The sequence below is a fragment of the Podarcis filfolensis genome (assembly GCF_964270895.1).
Source record: "Podarcis filfolensis genome assembly, chromosome: 5".
Classification (NCBI taxonomy): Eukaryota; Metazoa; Chordata; class Lepidosauria; order Squamata; family Lacertidae; genus Podarcis; species Podarcis filfolensis.
This window is the reverse complement of record NC_139608.1, coordinates 40712579-40732150: the sequence shown is the minus strand read 5'-3', so window position 1 is coordinate 40732150 and position 19572 is coordinate 40712579. Positions and strand designations below refer to the sequence as shown.

The window sequence follows — 19572 nt, the reverse complement described above, 5'->3', positions numbered from 1 at the left end:
CCCCGTGGTAATAATTCAGACAGTGTAGGCTGATGGAAAGCTTGTTGTGGAAATTGCTACTTGGGAGAAGAATTTTGGTTGACCACCATTTCGGATCTCGCGAGTTCAAAAATTATATTGGTAGTGTTTAGAGGAGGAAATATAACAACCAAGTTATCTGCAATGTTGAACGTGATAAGGTGGTAGATATAGTGAAGTAGGCACCATTGACATGACTTGAGGTGGCTCTGAACTTATTTCAGCACACAGTATTTTTCATATCCTAATTCCTATCTGCAACTCCAAACTGAATAAGGAGCAGCACACCGAAGTATTATAAACTAGTCTCAGCTTTGATACTTTAAAATTGTGTGTATAAAAGGACCTACAGTGCCAAGGCTGTGATCTTTTACTGAGTTACAAGTATGCAAGGAACTTGCCAACTGGACACCAGACTAAGGCCACATACTTTGAGTAATGGAGATTTTTATGCTGACAGATGCAGTTATAAGCATGATTATATAAGCTCAGTAGCATATAGCCTTGTACCGAATCTATTGCAGAATCTGAATTTTCATCTTTTAAGTATATCCTGGCTTGTGAACAGACCAAGTCTTGGTCTGAGTCAGCATGACATAAAACTCAGAAAATAGCAGTGCTTGCTGTGTAAAAAGGCATCTTCCCAACAATAGTAATCTGTATTTCTGAGCACAGGGGAAAAAAATATTTCCATCTGCAAGAAGTGAGAAACCAACATACATGTGGCAGTGAGAAACAAAGGAGGTTTAGTCAGAGTATATAAGCATGGGAATCGTATGGCCAATCTTTACAAATCTGTGTTTTCCAAACTCTTGTTTGATAAAATTCTCAATGAGAAAAAATCAAGGAAAAAAGGCAAACCAAAATTATGCAAATTAGCAATATTTATTCAGAATTTGATTTTTTTTGGCAAAGATTACACCAAGAATAGATTTGTTTACAAACATACAGATTCTCTATTCTTTGGATTAATTATACAAAAGAAGCTAAAATCACATGCTTTTCACACACACTTAAATACTGCTACATATCATTACACAGTAGCTTTAAATGTATAATTTCTAAATAATCATCTTTAATATTATAAAATGATTACAAGAACAAATCACACATACCTATAAATACATACACAAAACGTTAAAATATTGTCTGAATCATTTGAGTATTACAAGAATACAAACTAAGTGTTAACATAGTTCTGAGAACAGACTTAGGTAGGGCAATGCATTCATAAAGCACATAAATGAGTGATAATTGTTAAAACTGCTGTCACTAGATGAAATCCTTGAGTTACAACTGTAAGATTTCACATGATGAGTTTTATATGTTTAGCTGCCATTTATCCTGCAGTACTGACATAATTACTGTATTCAGAAAGCACTGGAACTGAACTGAAAAGGAATGTTGGCCTATTTGAGTTTTTCATTGGTAAGAAAAATATTAAGCAACATACTTCTCAATTATATTAGGTGGACAAATCTCATGTAAGAATCTGATTTGAAACGTACCAAGTTAACTCACTGTATACCCAAGTCAAACTGCTAAATCTGAAAATATTGCAAAAGCAACCTTTTCAGGATATTTAAAAGTGACAGAGTTTCTGGATGGATATGGAAATAGATCAAGATCTGCAAGTAGATCTCTTGACTATTTGCAGTATATCTGCTTTTCAATAGTAATAACGCCAACATAAAAGACTTTTCACTCTTTCAAAATTGGACTGTTAAGAATAAGAAAGCTTTAGAGGAAACTGGGCATAGAATTTTCTGTGAAAAAACAGTGAATTCAGTTCTGGTACTGAGAACGAATTATGGGGCTGAGCATGTGTTCAAGGTGCCCTGTTCCTTAAGTCTAGGTGTACATTTCTCAAACTAGCCCCATTCCAAACGATCACTGTATCTTGTATCTGGCTGTGGTTTAAGGATCTTGATATTCTAGTAAAAACAAAGTACAGTACATCTCACAAGTCTGGATTCTGCCTTCCTGCGGTGTACATGATATTATGTAAAACAGAATGTACTAGACTTGCCAAGGAGGCAAGTCTAGAAGGCACTCATCTCAAATTTTGGGTGCAATATTTTTAAAGAAGCAGATTGAAACAATGCGTTTTTCTAAGGATTAGATTGCAATAATAAAATCAAAGTTATTTCCCGGTCTGCTAGTTTTAGAGAAATGGAAGCACAGGTAGAAAACTCACTTCTTTCAAAACAAAATCCTTAACAAATGTTTCATTTCAATATCAAAATTGTTAACACCCATTCCTTCACTACTTCTTTCATGCAACTGGTAGTGTTAATATACAATCTTGGGCAAGTTTAAAAAATTGCAGCAAGCACAACTCAGTGACCAAATATGAATACATTTCACTTTTTGAAACCACTGTGAATATTTATTGAGCTCACCAAATGCAAATAGATATCTTCATTTTGCATGCAGATAACATTTTCCTATGTTTCAACAAGTCAGTTTTTGAATTGCTCTTGAAGTAAGTTTGTTTACAAGAGTCCAAGAAATGTTGCTGAACAGGTATCTTTTGCAAGATATATGATTCTATGTTATATGTTCAGCAACTGTTTTCTCACAAGGGGCTATAGCTAAAACTAAGGCTGCAATCCTATACCTACTTAGCTAGGAGTAAGCCCCATTGAACTCAGTGACCAACTTCTGCATAGACACATATAGGCTTACACTGTAAATCTATTTTGTCAAGTAAATAAATTGCTCACTTTTAAAAAAGCATTATTGCCTAAATATATATTGCAATTTTAACTATATGTGTTAACTGCTTACTGATAATTGTCTGTATCAACTTTAATCAACTGAAAAACTTTAATCAACTGAAAAATGGTTAAAAAAAACCCAACAACCCAAAACCAACAACTTCAAGATGAAATCCAATATATATCTGGGATGGTGCTTCACAACCATAAAAAGCTAAGTGTATTTACAAAGCAGGGATGACTTTATACATGCAATTCAGAAGGAACTGTAAACACAAACATTATATATGTACAGCATTAAAAAAAACACCCAGAGCTTCATTAGGTCATAGTTAATTGCCATCTTTCCTGACAATGACTGTACAGTTATTCACCACATGAGTACAAAAGCAAAGTGTAGTATATTCCAAGTGTTGTCTGGCAATGGTTCTTATTCATAGGAATGAGAACTTTTGGTTTGCCAAATTTCATTCTTTTCCACAAATATTTTATTTCTCAGGACACTTGGATATAAATCAGTAACTTTCTACTTGTTATCACTGGATTAGATGTATATTTGATTTCAATTAGAAAATGAAATGTGATTCCTGAGATCGCTTCATCATGTAAAATATTCTGCTTTCATTGTTTTATCATATTTTCACCAGTTTTAGGAAGATACTCAAATAAGCAAACTCAGAATAGACCTATTGAAATTAACGGACCTAACTTAGTCATGTTCATTAATTACAATGTGTCTACTTGGACACACTTAGTATTTTACTTCTGCATATCAAAAGTCAAAATACTAGTGCAAGCAGTGTTGAGAAAGAAAAAGTCAAAGCAAATGTATTTTCTCCCAGGAATGGGATATGCACCCAGATTGCATGACTGAGGAGGTAGAATCTGCAGGCTTGATGAGGCTACAAAAATACAATTAAACTACTGAGGTTTACAAATGACTTGTGTGCCCATTCCACAAATGAATGTGGTTTAATCAGAATTAGGCAGTGGTTGGCCTTATTGTGTCCACAGCTGGATCACAACCAGGATCAGGTTTAAGGCACAGTAAACACAGATTGAAGGTCAAGGCTGCAGCTAGTATAGTAAGGCTGTAATCCCTTAAATGAGAAGTCACCCCCTTTTGCTTCTTGGGACTGAACAAACATGCAGAACAGTGCTTTTCTTTTAGAAAAAAGGTGCCAGTACTCACCATTAAGTTATTACAGTAAGTGCCACACTTTTAAATAGTGCTTTTCTTCTAGGGAAAAAAAGGTGCCAGTACTGCATACCCTTGTGTATCCTCAGAAAAAAGGCACTGATGCAGAGTATCAGGTTCCCAGGAGGCTAAGCTATGTGGCAGCATCAAAGCAAAGACCAGAGGCTAGTCAAATAAGAGGGACCCAGCACAGTACAGCAAAGGTGAACTTAGGTGAGTTAAAGTGAAATAATATATTCCATAAAGATTCATGCTGAAGGATGCAAATCACTGTAAAACATCCAGCTGTTTCCCCCTTAACCAATTTTTCCATGTGAATTCCACTTAAGTAAACTCTAAGGAGGGAGGGTGAGCATGCAAGTAAATTAGGATAGAATAAACTATATATAAAGTTTGTAAAGGTTAATTTCCTTCATAAAGCAAAGATTATCCTGACATATGCCAAATTACAAGCAGATGCATAAGTACCATTTTCAAATAGCTAAAAGCAGTTTGATTTATTTGCAACTACAAATAGATTTTTTAAACTAGCATGATTAAAGTGTCTCAAATAATTGATGTTACACAGATGATTTGCAGTGCAATCCTATACATGTACTATATATTCAAAAGAAATGGGGTCTTTTCCCAGATAAGTGTGTTTAAACTTGAAGTTCTAAGGTTGCAGTGATTGTGGTGTTACCCAAAGTCAAAAGAAATCAGCAAAGGAAAAATGCAGACATCATAGTCTGTGCATGGCCCAATATCAATGGGAGCCAAGCTTAATGTTGGCTTCAAAAAAGTAGCCATGAAAAAATTGGTATTGGGTATCATCCAGTAAATTGTCTAATATCTGCCACTTGTGAACTACTTCTTTAAAATGTATACCCATTCAAAAGAATAATGGCATGAGGATCCACTTCATCCTTTTTTCTTTATAGAAGCATACAAAGTGATATACACTTCATGCATTAATTTTTATGTCATTTTTTGAAGAAGAAATATTGATCAGAGAAATGGTTTGGTTATGATACAGTATTGCTCATTCATACAGCTAATATTGAATACTCACTATTCAATAATATGCTTCATCTAGAAAATAGTAGTAGCACAATTTACTCAAAGATAGAAGCACAGGCAATGATACTACTATGTAGTTGCATCCATAGTCAGAACATGAAAGACTCAACAGAGTCATATCATATGAGAAAGCACTCAGTGGATCATTTGAGCCATATCTTTTTTTGAAAACAAAAATTGGTTCAACTACCACCTAACAAAACAGATCTGTTAAATAAGAGATACTAAGGCCACAAAACTCAAGACTTACTGCTTAATAATTGCATTCATTGGAATGTGCCAGATTAAGTAGTTGTAAGGACCATTGTTTCATTCACTGCTTCACAATCTATTTTTACATAAAACTAAAATGTCAATTTAAGAAAGAATAAACCTTGCAGGCCCATAAAGCTAGTATACGTTGGATGGACAATGTAAAATGGAAATGCATAAAAAAGAGAGCGTATGGATTGGCTTACATAAGCATCATATGCAGTGTCCTAAAAAGAATAATATTCAGAGCAACGTAAACACTGCAAGTACAAACTTTGTCATATATTAGAGTTAGGAAACTTGTCAAAGTAAGGCTCAGGAAACTGACATAAAAGTACAAATTAAAATTACAGTTTAATATGACATAATGGACTTTTCTTGTATTAGACATGTTTGCATAATTAATTTTGTCAGCTCTGTGTAGCTGTATCAGTTATTTGCAGCAAATTAATATTGTGCTGTGTCTATCATAGACCACTGATCATTAACAAAATACAGCATAAATTAAGTGCAGTGACAATTACATGTTCACTTACTAATTCAGTGACCAGGTATAACAGAGTTCTTCCATGGAGACATGAATAAGTATGACAGGTTTATTTATGCTGTATAAGGAGTGCTACAGTAAAATATAGTAACTCAGATGATGATGCATAGCACAAGGTGTGGATCTCTGCCAAATTTTCAAGAATAGCTGCATTGCCTGCCATATTCCATTAAAAAAAATAAAACTAAGACAACCTGGTATTAATCAACAGGTTTTTTTACTTATTAGTTCTAAAGGTATTATCATAATCAGTCAAGAACTCCCTACCCCTAAGATCTACTGACTTGCTATCTGAGAACAGTAAACAATACTGAACCTGAGCACAAATTTAATCTTAATCAGAGAAAATCTTCATAGGTTCTACAGAACATTTCTAGTGGGTACTTGTGATTTGAGCTCAGATAGCCTTCAAGTGGGAATTCTGAACACTCAAGGGAGAATCAATAGCTTCTCAGACTTGGTGTAGAAGCACGTTTTAAAGCAATCCCATGATTATATTCAAATAACCATGTGGGATTTGTGTGTGCTTTCCTCACTGAATGTCCCTGTGCATATAGTGCTTACTGATGAGGGGTCTATCGTGTTACCAAAGGCCAATGCAATATTTTGAAGTTATTTAGATCTTCAGACAGAATTCCAATTCTAACGCCCACATACTTGCAACAGTAAAGTTGTTAACAGTGCTTACCACAAATAAGGTATGAAAATATGCAGATAATGCTTCATATAAAATAGGGATGAATACTTCCAAAGGCACTGCTATACACTCAAAATCCAAGGTGTTCTGTTTTACAGATAACATAGAAGTGAACACGATCTAATTACTAATATAAATTGATACAGTTTTCAAACCAGAACATGTTAGGACAGAGCAATCCTAATTGTGGCCAGGGTACAGCAGGGTGGAACAGAGCAGAAGAGTCACTGTGACATCTGCACTTGGGCTGACAAGGGGGGGAAAGCAAGAATAGTAGTTTCCAACATTCTTGCTCCACTAGCTCCATGTTCATGTAGCTGAGAAGCCCAAATCGGGCTCCTTGCCAGGGCCCTGCCCATTTTGGGTTCTTATGGCAGTCACTGCCTGTGTTCGTGTTGCTCTGTTGAACTTTCAGTGGGCACAATGGGGGACATTGTGGCAGCCCAGCCCAGTGCCAGCTAATCCCAATAGAGGGAGCCCATCTTTTACCCCACCAGCAGTACAGATCAAGGGTTAGGATTGCTCTGGGAAAAATTACTGAATTGTGGTTACTGAAAACATTTAACAATTACATTCGGAATCACTTTCAAAATTTTAAAAGCAAAAAGTACAATCTTGTATCTTTCCAGATGATACTTTGGAAAAGGCAGGTTTCAAATCCGGATTGTAATATGCCACTTATTTGTATTTACAGACTCTCCTCTTTTTTAGAGTTTAAAGTGCTTTTCATTGTATCTGTGAATAGTCACACAGCCATGGTATGAGACTGGCCTGGGCATTGCTGCTACTCCTGTGATGATGCTGGTGGCAGGATCATAACAAAGAATGGTATCTGTAGCTTCTCCATTTTCTCGCCTCCCACCAAGGATGTAGATTTTGCCATTACACACAGACATGCCACAGTTTTCCTGTTCATCAAATACATGAAGAAAATAATTAAAACATTCATAGCTGTGATTATTAGTATGTTATGCTCATCCTGATGCACCCTAAAATACAGTAGATGTGATAGGCTACAATAAACTATTTCCTCAGTTTGGGCTTGGATTTGGGCAGCACAATAATTTTGTAGCATTTTGTTAATCTTGGCCCAATATTTGAACATCTGTGGTGGATTCTATCCTTGGCTAACTGTGCTGGGAAAAGGCTAGATAAGTATCAAGTAAGTGATAAGTTTAAGAAAATGGATGCACAGTACTATATAAGAAAAGAGGAATGATGGGAAGAGGAATTAAGATAGACAACTGGCAGCAAATGAGGAAATATGCTGAAACATTTGAAAAGGTATACAAACAGAAGAGCTGTGAGTTGTCTTAAGTACTAGGTAGAAGAACACTTTGGAAAGAATGGAAAACTACAAAACAACAGACAACAATGATATTAGATACTACACAAAACAGATGAGAGGAAAATCAGGAGTAAAAATATAGGATAAGCAGAGGAAGGTACCTCCCAGAGTAAGCTTATTTATGGGTTTTATAAATGTGGTGGCAAAAGTATTGTAGCAAAATGATAAACCGTTTTCTAGCAGTAGGGTTTGTGTGATTCTACTAAGTGTTAGGCATTCTGTTGTAGGCCAGAGCTTTCCAAACTGTTGCAACATTAGTGTGTTGGCTGCAGTGTGTGTGTTTGTGTGGGGCAAGTGCTCCCCGTGCTGCTCCTAGGACCGGAAAGGAGTTAGTTTAACCTCTGATTAGCTAGTAAAACTGAATTACTGTGTCACGATATGATGCATGTCTAAAAAGTGTTTCACCAACATGAAAAGTTTGGAAAGCTCTACTGTATGCAATGAGGCATTCATCAGATTCAGACCAAGAAACATTAGCATCAGCCTGTTTGATTGCTTCTTAGGGTATAGGAGTCCAAGGTGAATTTTTGACTGACAAGTATAAAGTAGCACCTAAAATAGCATGTGCATTGTTGTCTAAAGTGAAATCATGGTATTGTGTAAAGGAGTATCCTGACCCATAGATGTACTGGTGTGGTCTGTCAGTGAGTTCCACCCATTATTCAGTTCTAAAATTCTGTACATTACATGTTCATTTCTCACTAGTTCAATATGGCTTAAACTAGGTCACTTCCAGAAGACCTGTTTATTCAGCTTTCATCTTTATATGTTTCCCCATCACTTTCCTTATTGCACTTCACTTTGGGGGGAGAGTGGTGGGGGGAAGGTTTGTTGCAAAAAACCACCTAATTGTGCAACCTGGTATAGGAGCGAATCCACTCCAAAATAGCAACAGTATGAAAGCGTCCCCAGTTTAATTTCATTTGGGGATTGCTTGAACTGTTTTCAAATATGGTATTGTTAGATGCTTTGAAGAAGCCTTTTCATGAGGCTGTGGACCAGGGGAGAAAGTTAGCTTTTGTCAGCCTCATTAGATGTGCTTTTATCTGGATCTAACACAATGTGTTTAGAATTTTGATAAATACAATGTACAAAGGAGCAACTTTGCTAGATCTTTGTTGTTACCTGTCGACTGAATGTATTCTGCACGTGCATCCAATAATCTTCAACTGGATCATAACAATAAATTGCCTTTGTGAGCCCTCCCGCAACATAGATGAGATTGTTTAGTGATACAGCTGTTATACATCTCTTTGCAATGGGGATTGTTGCACGGAGTAGCCAAGAATTAGTATCAGGATCGTAAGACTGAACCTGAAAAATAACAAACACATTTTACTTTCAAAGCTCTTCTACTTTAACTTGATATGGTTTCAGCTTCCCAAAGTTGTTAATACTGATTGAACGATATATTTAAATGGCTGAGCAAGTCAACTGTGTAATTGCAAATTATCAAAGAACTTTTCATGCCAACCCAATTAGCAAGTGAGACTCTATAAGGACTTCATGTCATGGGACAAAACATTAGTAATGCAACCGTTTTATATAATAATTCCTACCAATAGTAAAATTCTATTGCTCCATGCCAATCACTTTGAAGACAAGCCAAGGCAACCCACAAACAAAAGTGAGGTTTCACCATTCCTGGGGGAATATGAAATATTAAAATTACCCCATCCCACCCCATTGCAAAGCGTCAAAAATTTCCCTAACACAATAAGAAAGGCAGAGGACTCAGCACTCATGCATACCTCATGCCATTTATTGACCATTTGTTTTTTGTCAGCCTATCCTGTGCCAGTTCAGATACTCTCCTCTAAGCTTGGATGAAAGGCAATGAAACCCCCTCCAGAGATGCCAAGCAAGGCAGGGCTCTAAAATAACTTTGGTGGTCCTGTGCCTATCGGTTTGGCAGTAAAATCAGGCCACCCACAAACAATGTAGCAATTTCTGCAAACCTAGGAGACTTGTTAGGTATTATTATTTAACACATTACAAAAAAGAGACGATAACCTCCACGCCAAACAGCCTGATAAGGACTGCATACTATGAACTGCCTTGTCTCCAGGAACAATGGAAATACTGGCAGTGGGTGGTGGTTCAAACTCCTAGCTTACATAAGCCTGGACGTAGGGATTAGGGTTGTTGGAATACATATTATAAAGCAAGGTTTTAGGAGATGGGGAATGAAAAACCACATTCCTTCCCACTACAAAGCAATAAAATGCTCAGGAAAGGGAAGCCCACACTGCAAACTGAATGCCTTAGCTCTATATAGCACAGCATGGAAAGGTTTTAGGAGGGTGGATAAATATTAACTCCCTGCCCCCTATCTATTTTCCTTTTATGTCTCCTGAATGCTCCCCACCCAAAACAGAACTATGAGGCTCCTGTTTCAGGTTTGCTGGAACCTAGAACAGGAGTTGGGAATATCTTGCAACATGTTATTGTAGGTTCTCGCTGGTTTTCAATTACTAGTAATTTTTATATATTATTCATTTTGAATGTTACTAAAATAGAGAAAAGAAAGTGAATACAATTACCCAACCTTATCAGAGCATGTGTTGTCATCAGGACCTCCGCCTATCACAAACAGTTTGCCCACGCAGCTGGTAACTGCTGGAGAACTCACTGCTTCTTTAAGAGATGCTACCTCTGTCCATCGATTGGAAAATGAGTCATAACATTCTACGCTGCTCAGTCGGCTTTGTCCGTCGTATCCTCCAACCACATATACCTTTAAAAGTAAAGAGAGAATGTTGCCAGAATATGCTTACTGCCTGGCTACTTTAGCAAACCTAAGTGTGGCATTACACAAAGCCTCACTGTTTTCATTTGTGACCTGCTGAGTTGTGAAAATGTATTTATGTATTTTAGGACTGACCCCCCCCCCTGCAGTTTAAGAAAAGGGAGCTAATGCAGTTACAAATCACACGCACCAAAAAGCATGGATATTGGAAATTAAGGCTCCTTCCTTAATTTCCACACTATGTGCACTGTAAAGATAATATACAGTCTCACATACTGTGCATGCTTACAACTGAGGCTTCCTAAACAAACTATTTTCTTTGGCCATTTTCTTTAATTATGTTTTTTTACTGGCAAAATGTGTAGTTCTATATAGTACAGACTAAAAATCAGAACTGAGGTGACATCCATTTCAATTGTAAAAGTGGTGCAATTAATTGAGAGAATACAGTCTGATTTCTAGATATTTGTTGTGCATTTCAACCATGTTATTAGATAATAACAAATATCTCTTACTTTACCAAGAAGAACAGCCATCTTATGACGCCATCTCCCTTTATTTAGAGAGGCAACTCTGATCCAAATGTTAAGCTGAGAATTATAAATCCACACATCACGGCTGTTGATTCTTCCACCTCATTTGAAAGAAAAAACAAGACAGGAATTTGGCTGTTATTAAACAAAGGGTTTGTTCCATTGTGCCCAGTTGTGGACAAAAAAAAAAAGCCATATCATGATAAAATTACATTTCTGAAAATAAAGTTCACAACAATCCAATGTATGAAAACACTTCCTAGAATTCTTTTCCACTGGGCAATTAAAGCAATACCTCTTTTCACCAATGTAGTTTTTTCTGGAGTAGTTTACACTTCGGATACTATGTCTGTTTACCAAGCTGGGGAAAACTTGTGCTCAGTGGTAAAGTGCATTTCACATATAACTTAGCTGTGGTAATGTAAGTCGCATCTTCAAATGCTATCCAAAAGTGGGTGCCTAAGTAATTTGTGCATTCACTTTTCAGTGCTTCTGACAATCTACAAAAGTAGCACTAAGTCCACTTCTCCATTTCCCACAAGACTTCCATAAACTGATGATAATAGTATTCTCGCCACAATGCTTTTGTGTGTAATATAAATTGTTTACCTGAAACGAGGATATCATTCCTCAAAGCACAAACTGCATACTCAGACTTTGTAAATTCTGGTAATTTAGCCAGTGATTTCCACTCTCCTGTCATGGGGTCGTAACATTCTGTATAGGGCAAATTAAATCCCCCAACTCTTTCGCAGCCCCCAACAACAACTATCACTTCAGAATAGCCAGTTGACCTAGAAACAGAAAAACCAAAGTAGTTTATTGAAAAACCTAATAAATAAACCAGAATCTGAAAGTTACAATATCTGGAAGTTAACCGGGGGTGGGGTTTGAAGAAAACACGAAAAACAAAAGTCAGTTTATCTGTCCTTAATTTATTGAAAGTAGTAAATACTTTTTTAATATTCTTAGAACATTTTTTTAAAAATTTCCTAAATAAATAAATAAATCCACAAGTTTACTAAAACAAAGTCTTGTGGCACCTTAAAGAGTAACAAATCCACTAGGTACTAGCTTTAATGGACCAGAGTTCACATGAAGCAGGAAAAGTTATCCCTAGTCTATAGGCACGTACGATAGAAATTCAGACATGTTTAAAAAGCTGCAATTCAAAGCCAATTATTTGGAGAGAAGCCCCACTGGACTTAATTCTGAGTAGGCATAAGAAGCTGCCTTGCACTGACTCAGACCAGTCTAATTTAGTACAGTGGAACTTTGGTTCTCATATGGCTTAGTTGATGAACAAATTGGCTCCCAAATGCCGAAAACCCGGAAGTAAGTGTTCCTGTGTTCAAACGTTTTTTGGAAGCTGAACGTCTGACATGGCTTCCGCTTGAGTGCAGGAAGTTCCTGCAGCCAAACGGAAACTGCACCTTGGTTTTCAGGAGTTGAATGGACTTCCGGAACTGATTAAGTTCGAGAACCAAGGTTCCACTACTATCTGCACTGAATGGCAGCAGCATTCCAGGGTTTCAGGCAGGGGTCTCTTCCAGCCCTACCTGGCGACTGGACCCAGGACCTTCTAAATACAAAGCAGATGTTCTACCATTGAGCCCTCCCCCAAATCCCAACATGGTTTTTTCAGTAAAAAAAACAACTAGCCTTCAGAAATGTTCAAGACATAACAACTGAAGTAACTGAAATATAAAGCACTAAAATGTGTTTAACATTTTTTGTGTGGTAGTGATGTACTCCCTCCCGCACATTCTGTCTCATATTGTTCCTTAATTTTTCAGCACAAAGAAGCCTAATGATAAAAAGCAAATCACATCTTTATTGAGGTGATACAAAATACACTATGTTAACTGGTCAATTGGTTAAATCTTTTTTAATAGACTGAATGTTTCAAACAAAAGCTATCACTATAATGAATAATTTATTCAGGAATGTAACAACAACAAAAATCAACCCAGCCCTCTCACCTCCGTGGCCGAGTTCTTGGGGACATCATTTCGTTTCCAAGTACGTGGTACCGTCTTGCTTCATGCAGCAGCTGATAGCAGTCAGGAGAGTTTTGGATCAACTGGTCCACTTCCACTGTCTGAACGAAGTAGTTGGGGTGTAACAAGGGCAATCTCACATGTGTGAGAATTTCCTGTAGCACTGAGCGTCTGATTTCAACAGCCCGATAAACCCAGCGCATAACGGCTTCAAAAACCATTTCTTCTTTACCAATTACCAGTTCATCGCTGCAAATATAATCAATGAGTTCATCTTTTCCAAGTTCAAGAAATTCTTCATGCTGGGCCACATCCTCAAAATTCTGCAGTGCAAAATTTCTGCATTTGGTAAATAGTGTTTTCAGTGAATGTGTATCGGCAAAACGCTGGATTCCTAGGCAGTTGCAAGGATCCAGTTGCTCTTCCAGGAACTTAGCGCAAGCATCACGCAGAACACTTATCTGGAAGAGACTTGATGTTTCAAAGAGGTACTGTACATTATCTGTTGTGATTTTAACCTTGCCTGTATACACATATTGTAAAAAACAATCCATAGCTTCCGCAAAAATTCCATTGATTTCTACCAACATCTCCCTGCTTTCTCGGTGATCGTTGCAAAACATAGCTCGGAAGTAGCTGCTGCATGCTGAAAGAACAGCTCGATGACAAGGAAATTCCCTGCCTTCAACACAGATTATTACATCTGTGAACAAGCGGCTGTCGCGAAATTCATTGAAGATTTGCAGTATGCTTTCTGCATGGGATGAGCCAGAAGAGAAGTCAAAGAACTCGTGGCCTGATAAAGACTTTGGGTCCATTTCAAAAACTTTACGCTTCGTGACCGGGGATTCCTGAGCTCGGCTCTCCCCTCTGTTCAATCTGCGTCCCAACATTATTAGTACCATTGTTATATCAACTCTTTATAATATCATGGAGAAAATACTGATGAGTGTCGTCTTTTGGGTGCTAAAGATAAAAAATAATTTCAAAGTATTAGTTCAAATTGCAAATGCCATCAATTACATTATGACAGTAACCAGGTTTGGTTCTCTAAACATCCGGCTCCAAGATGTCATGCATACAACGTCACCAAGTCACACACTGCATAGACATTTGAATGCGCTTATGAGTGAAGTGCCACCCATATACCAGCTATGCTCATGTTCCATACTGAACTTTTCAGTTCTATACCATGAAGGACCTTGAAGGAGAAAGAGGCTAAAGCTTCACCAACCACTACGCTTGCTAACTGCAACCTCAATCCCACAACCATCAAAGCATAAAGTCAAGAGAAAGAGCACTCATAACCCACCAAGGGAGGTTAGGAATCATTTTGAAGAGCATCTGTACATTTTGTTTCAAAGCTTTCTTTCTAGGAGGGTCAGAGACTGTTTTTAAAATGTAAGCTTAGAATCTGGGGTCCCTACTGGCTGAATAATCAATATCCTGGGAGAACATAATGCAATAAAGATGCTTGGGGCCCCAGAGAAAACCCCAGCACACCTGAAAAACCCGTTAAGCTGCTTGACTGGCCAAGTTACTTGAATACCTCACCTGGGGCTTTGGATAACCTCCTACATCATACCATGGGTCCAGTCTCTTCCCCTTCACCCACCAGGAACTAATATGAACACAGACCCAGTGTAAGATACAGAATCAGTGGAGGAGTGCTTGCTTGGCTGCAAGTAGACTTGACCATAACTCTAGTTGGGAACATGGATCTAGTTGGGAGGATGAGGCAACAGGTATATCTTGCAGTTCAGCTAGTGTACGGCAAAGGGAGGATTTGGCTGTATTTGTATAAACCCTTTCGGTCCCTGAAAACATCTCCATCTCTCTTGGGCAGCCTTATTTTTAGCTCCTACCTTCCTTGTCTTAGCTTTTGTCTACAGTCAAAACTTTGCTTAAAAAAGAAAGGATGGTATTCAACTAACTGGTTCTATCAGTGCAACAATTTACACTTGTACAACCGAATCCCTCCCTGAATATATTAGTTATGCATGCATGCATTATATCACACAAATCAACAGACTGAATTTACCAGGTGTGTTTCCAATCTCTAGAGGCATATGACTCCTGCAGAGAGAACCAACTCACTTCGGTCTTGTCCACTTTAGATAAATATACATGTTCCTAGCATTCAAGCTGTCTCTTTAATTTAAATAGCACTTACAGTTTCATTGCTTTTGCTCAATCACACCCATATCTAATACTAGACATAAAAAGTCATCTTAAAACCATTTGATTGTTATTCTAGATAATTAAATGTTTAATATGTGATTCAGAGACTCAATAGTTAAGCCATTATAGCAATAAATATATTTGTACAGCATTTTAGAACAAAGTGCCTCACATCTACTATATCAATAATCTTTACAAGAACTAGGAGGAAGTGTACAGATGGTTTTGGGTGGGGTCATACTCCCCCTGAAGCAGTAGGTTCACAGTTTAGAGTATTCTTAGATATACAGGTAGCTGTAGTGTCTAGGAGTGTATTTTTATTTAGTTCCTTCAGTCGTACTTTCTTCTGGATAAGTGGAGTCTGGCCCTAGTTAAGTTTGTTTCCGAGCTAGTTAGTTCCAAGTTGGATTTCTGTAATGCATTTTCTTTGGGGATACCCTTGAAGACAGGTAGGAAACTCCAATTGGTGCAAAATGTGGTTGCCAGATTCCCCTGGAGTCAGTAGACTGGAGTATATACAGTTCACCTACCAGTTTTACTGGTTGCCAGTTTGCCTCCAGCCTCAATTTAAGGTACTCGTTTTTCTCATTAAATCCCAAGAGTGTCTGGGGCCAGGGTATTTTTGGGAATCATCTCCTCCCATGTGAACCTCTCTGAGAATTTTTATTTTATTCTGTCTCTGTGACTGTTCCTTCTGTCCTCCCATCAACAGACATGCAGCAGGTGGCGATGAGAAATATGGCCTCTTTTGCTAAGGCACCCAAATTTAGGATGACCTCCCAAGAGAGGCACATGTACATGTACATGTCCTCTTCATCTATTTTTTGGCAGACTTTGAAAACCATATAGTTCCAGACCGCCTTAGTATAGGGCCACCTTTAAATGTACTTTTATTCTACTCCTGCTTTTAAATATTCCTGGCTGTTTTACAGTATTTTAGGTTATTAATAAGTTGGGGTTTTTTTACCGTGACTGTATCTGCCTTTTGTATACTGCACTTTGATACTGGTGTTCCTGCTGGGGACCACTTTGCATATAGGTGCCAACACTGGAGGCTATCTGATTGGCAGTGACTCATGATGGGGGTCAATTCAGAAGTGGTTCCTTGTTTGTGGAATGCCCCCTCTGGGTAGGTATGTCTCCCTTTCTCATTACTGACTTTTAGGAGGAAGTTAAAAATATTCCTGTTTACCCAGTCATTTAATGGCTGAAAGCACTGTTCCCAACAACCCACTGTTCCCAAGAACCCGTGGAGAAAGGGTGAGATAGAGAGTAAATAATAAAATTAGATCAGTAATATAGGTAAGTATGATTATTCTCATATTACAGATGGAGGGCTCTGGAGAGAGCATTCAGGTCTTCCTTGCTGGTTTCCCATAAGCATCTGGCAGACCACTGTGAGAGCAGAAAAGTGAACTAGATGGCCTGACCTAGCAGGGCTGTTCTTATGCCTTTTAGAGAAAAGAATGGTTCACCTAAGGCCATCAAAATGATTCCATGGCTAAAGTAAGGTTTTAGGTCATGGTTCGCAGTTCAGTCTTTTTACTATCTCCTTAGCTCTTTGTAAATACAGTGTAAATACAGCTTGACCTTTCCTGACAACAGTTCTGAGTAGGTGAGGCTGCATTGTAACTTATGCAGAGTTATAAAAAAATTCTTATAATTAACCTGAGATCAGGTAAAATAGCAGAAACAGGACACTGATATTGACTTCCTTAAGACCCAATATGTAGACCTAACTGTATTTCCTTGTGTTCACCTAATGTTACCTATGCATCTCCCTCACTTCACCATATTCCACTCCCTATGTGCCCCACCACCCCAGGGCTGAAATCTGAGAATGTAAATACTACCAGGAAATCTTAACGTTCCATAAAATGTTCTCTTTGGACAGATACGATCAACTAATAATTCTGCTTAACTCACCAGTGAAATGCAAGTCAATGTCAACATTATGATGCTACTCATTAGCCAGTTGCAAATGTTCACCTCGTTTCCTTTCCAGATAATTCCCTTAAAACATTTTTTTTTAGAATAAGACAGCAGAGCCAAAGTACCTGACAAATAGTGCCTGACAACATTTTCCTCTTTCCTTTCCAGATCATCTCGAAATTACACAAGTCTCCTTCCACCCTTTACAAGGACAGGGGGGCGGCGGGCTGTGTTTTGTTTGCTCTGTAAAAAGAAATGTCACTATGGCTAATACTCGTCATTCTTCTGGGATTTCGTTATTTCCCATTCTACTGAGGAGAGGTATGCTTTGCTGCGAGACCCGCTTTGGGAATCCTGCATCAACGGGCCCTATGAAGAACATGTAAACAGCCCAGAACTAACTGAGCGGGAGGAAAGCTGTTCATTTGACTTAAGTCACATTCGAAGTGTGTTATGTGAGAAATAAAACTCTTCGGGTAAAAGCAGGCGCGTGACTGAAAGGCAGGCGTCACTTCAAAGCACTTGAGGCAAAATAACGGCCTTCTCCCGTCAACCTGAAGTGAGCGTCCGGTTCGAGCCGTTATACAAGCGGCCTCGGCTCGAACCCGAGCAACGCCTCGGCCCCGCGCGCGCACACGAGCACATCCTCCAGTTCACCTTCACCCTGAACAGCCCTGGAGGCAAGTCCCGCCCCCCGCCTTTTATGTCCAATTAGAGAGCGCGACTCCCTCAGCGCTGCCCCCGCCTTTCTCTCCTCCAGCTGTCCCGAAGAAGGGAGCGGAGAACCAACCATAACGCGCTAGGGGATGGTCACCCGGTCCCTGTTATATTTTGGGCCTCAGGCGACTCCGCCTCCCGACGCTTCTTCGCGGTTCGGGTCCTAAGCCAAAGCGTCGGAGCGGCATTTCCACTTCCTCACAAAGGCCTGCGTGTTCCAACAGCTCCTTGCGAGGCCTCCCTCCCCCCTCCTGAAAAAGTGGTCTGGTCCAGAGGAACTGGCAGCCAACGCAGCCTCTTCGCCAAGTACCTCAAGGGCGGGGGGAGCTCAAGCTACTAGGATTCACCCCAATGGGAATATGATGCGCCAGCGAAGACGGGAGTGCACGAAGCAGCCTATTCCCATAAGCATAAAACAGCCACCAAATTTAGACCAGGGTGACCGTCCATATCAAAACGCAGGAACATTGAAAAGATGGGGGGGTGAGAGGAGGAGGAATGGAACACTTTCCAGATGCTCGCGAGATTGATCCAGATCTGTCAACATTCTCTGACCAATCCAGCTTTCTAGTGCCGGCCTGAAACACAAATGCCTGGCCAATCTGATGTCCAGCTGGGTGGACTGTTAGAGGAGAGAGGAAAAAAATAGGGAGGAGAGGAAAAATTCTTTATCGAGTTCCACTCGAAATCCTTGGGTGCCGAAGCCCGAAACCTTCCTTAATATAACAAGAGGCCTCGCAACTTTACAATTCGAAATCAAGAACTTGCAGTATTGCTCCCCCTCGCCCAACGGCAGTGCAAATCCGGAATTTACGTGTCCTTAAGTACCGACCTAGGAAAGAGGCGAGCTCTCCCCACCCCCCTCCGCCAGGCGCCACGCACATTGTTTTCCACCTCCAGCTGAACTCTACTTCCTTTCTCTGCGCACGAACAAGGCGCTCGACAGTATTAACGGCGTTGTGCTTCGCTGCGTGTTCAATACTAGCCAGGAGGATAAAGACGGAAATTGCGCCAGGGCAAACTATCTCTGCCCTGCCTACATAACAACGGCTAGACATTGCAATATCAACGGCATTTTCTCCCCCTTGCAAATCTGACACAACTGATCCCAAAACAGAACACCATAGCAGAATCCAGACGCAATTTAATCTTCGCTGAAATTCATTTTATACGAAGTTTCCTAGAGAAGCTGGACTGGGGTGGGGTGAAAAGATAAATGTTAAGGGAGGACATATTTTCTGTTTGTAATTATTACTGTAATGGGAGTTACCACGAGCCCTGCATTCGAACTCATTACGATTGTAGGTATATTATTATGGTTGTGCACCTCTTGATGCTCCTTTTCGAATGGAAATAACTCCTGCGCCGGCCACCGGACCCCAATTATACTTTTGGCCTCCTGCAACTTAGCCGCTGAGTTTAGCCAAGCCATTTACCTGTCAATCACAGTTTTCTGCCGATCAGAAGGAGCCGCGCAACGGCTCCGGGTCTCCTCCGCTCTCGCGCTCTCTCTTTTTGTCTGCTTCAAGTTCGAGCTCAACTCAAAACAAAGGAGACCCCGAAACATGTGACCTCCCAGAGCCAAAACACATGATGTCACGGATGTGCCGGCCAATGAGAG

General features: G+C 39.3%; 1 protein-coding gene across 2 annotated transcripts; it reads right to left on the bottom strand.

The window, feature by feature from the left end:
• Window positions 1–884: 884 nt before the first annotated feature.
• On the bottom strand, window positions 885–19544 carry KLHL24 (kelch like family member 24). Of its 2 annotated transcripts, none has more exons than XM_083615226.1 (7): window positions 19388–19544; window positions 13104–14087; window positions 11731–11915; window positions 11104–11222; window positions 10388–10576; window positions 8965–9153; window positions 885–7399 (listed from the first exon to the last, which is right to left on the bottom strand). In XM_083615226.1, the coding sequence occupies exons 2-7, from the start codon at window positions 14024–14026 to the stop codon at window positions 7199–7201; spliced, it is 1806 nt and encodes a 601-aa protein (XP_083471352.1). In that variant the 5' UTR covers window positions 14027–14087; window positions 19388–19544; the 3' UTR covers window positions 885–7198. The 2 variants fall into 2 exon arrangements, with proteins under 2 accessions (XP_083471352.1, XP_083471353.1); XM_083615227.1 differs by lacking the exon at window positions 19388–19544 and adding an exon at window positions 17360–17883.
• Window positions 19545–19572: the final 28 nt, after the last annotated feature.

Coding starts and splice junctions, on each gene's coding strand:
- KLHL24 (XM_083615226.1), bottom strand. CDS start 14,026: ATGGTACTAATAATGTTGGGACGCAGATTGAACAGAGGGGAGAGCCGA. Junction 10,577..11,103: donor TGGCTGTTCTTCTTGGTAAA/GTAAGAGATATT, acceptor TTACTTTTAAAG/GTATATGTGGTTGGAGGATA. Junction 9,154..10,387: donor ACAACACATGCTCTGATAAG/GTTGGGTAATTG, acceptor GTTATTTTTCAG/GTTCAGTCTTACGATCCTGA.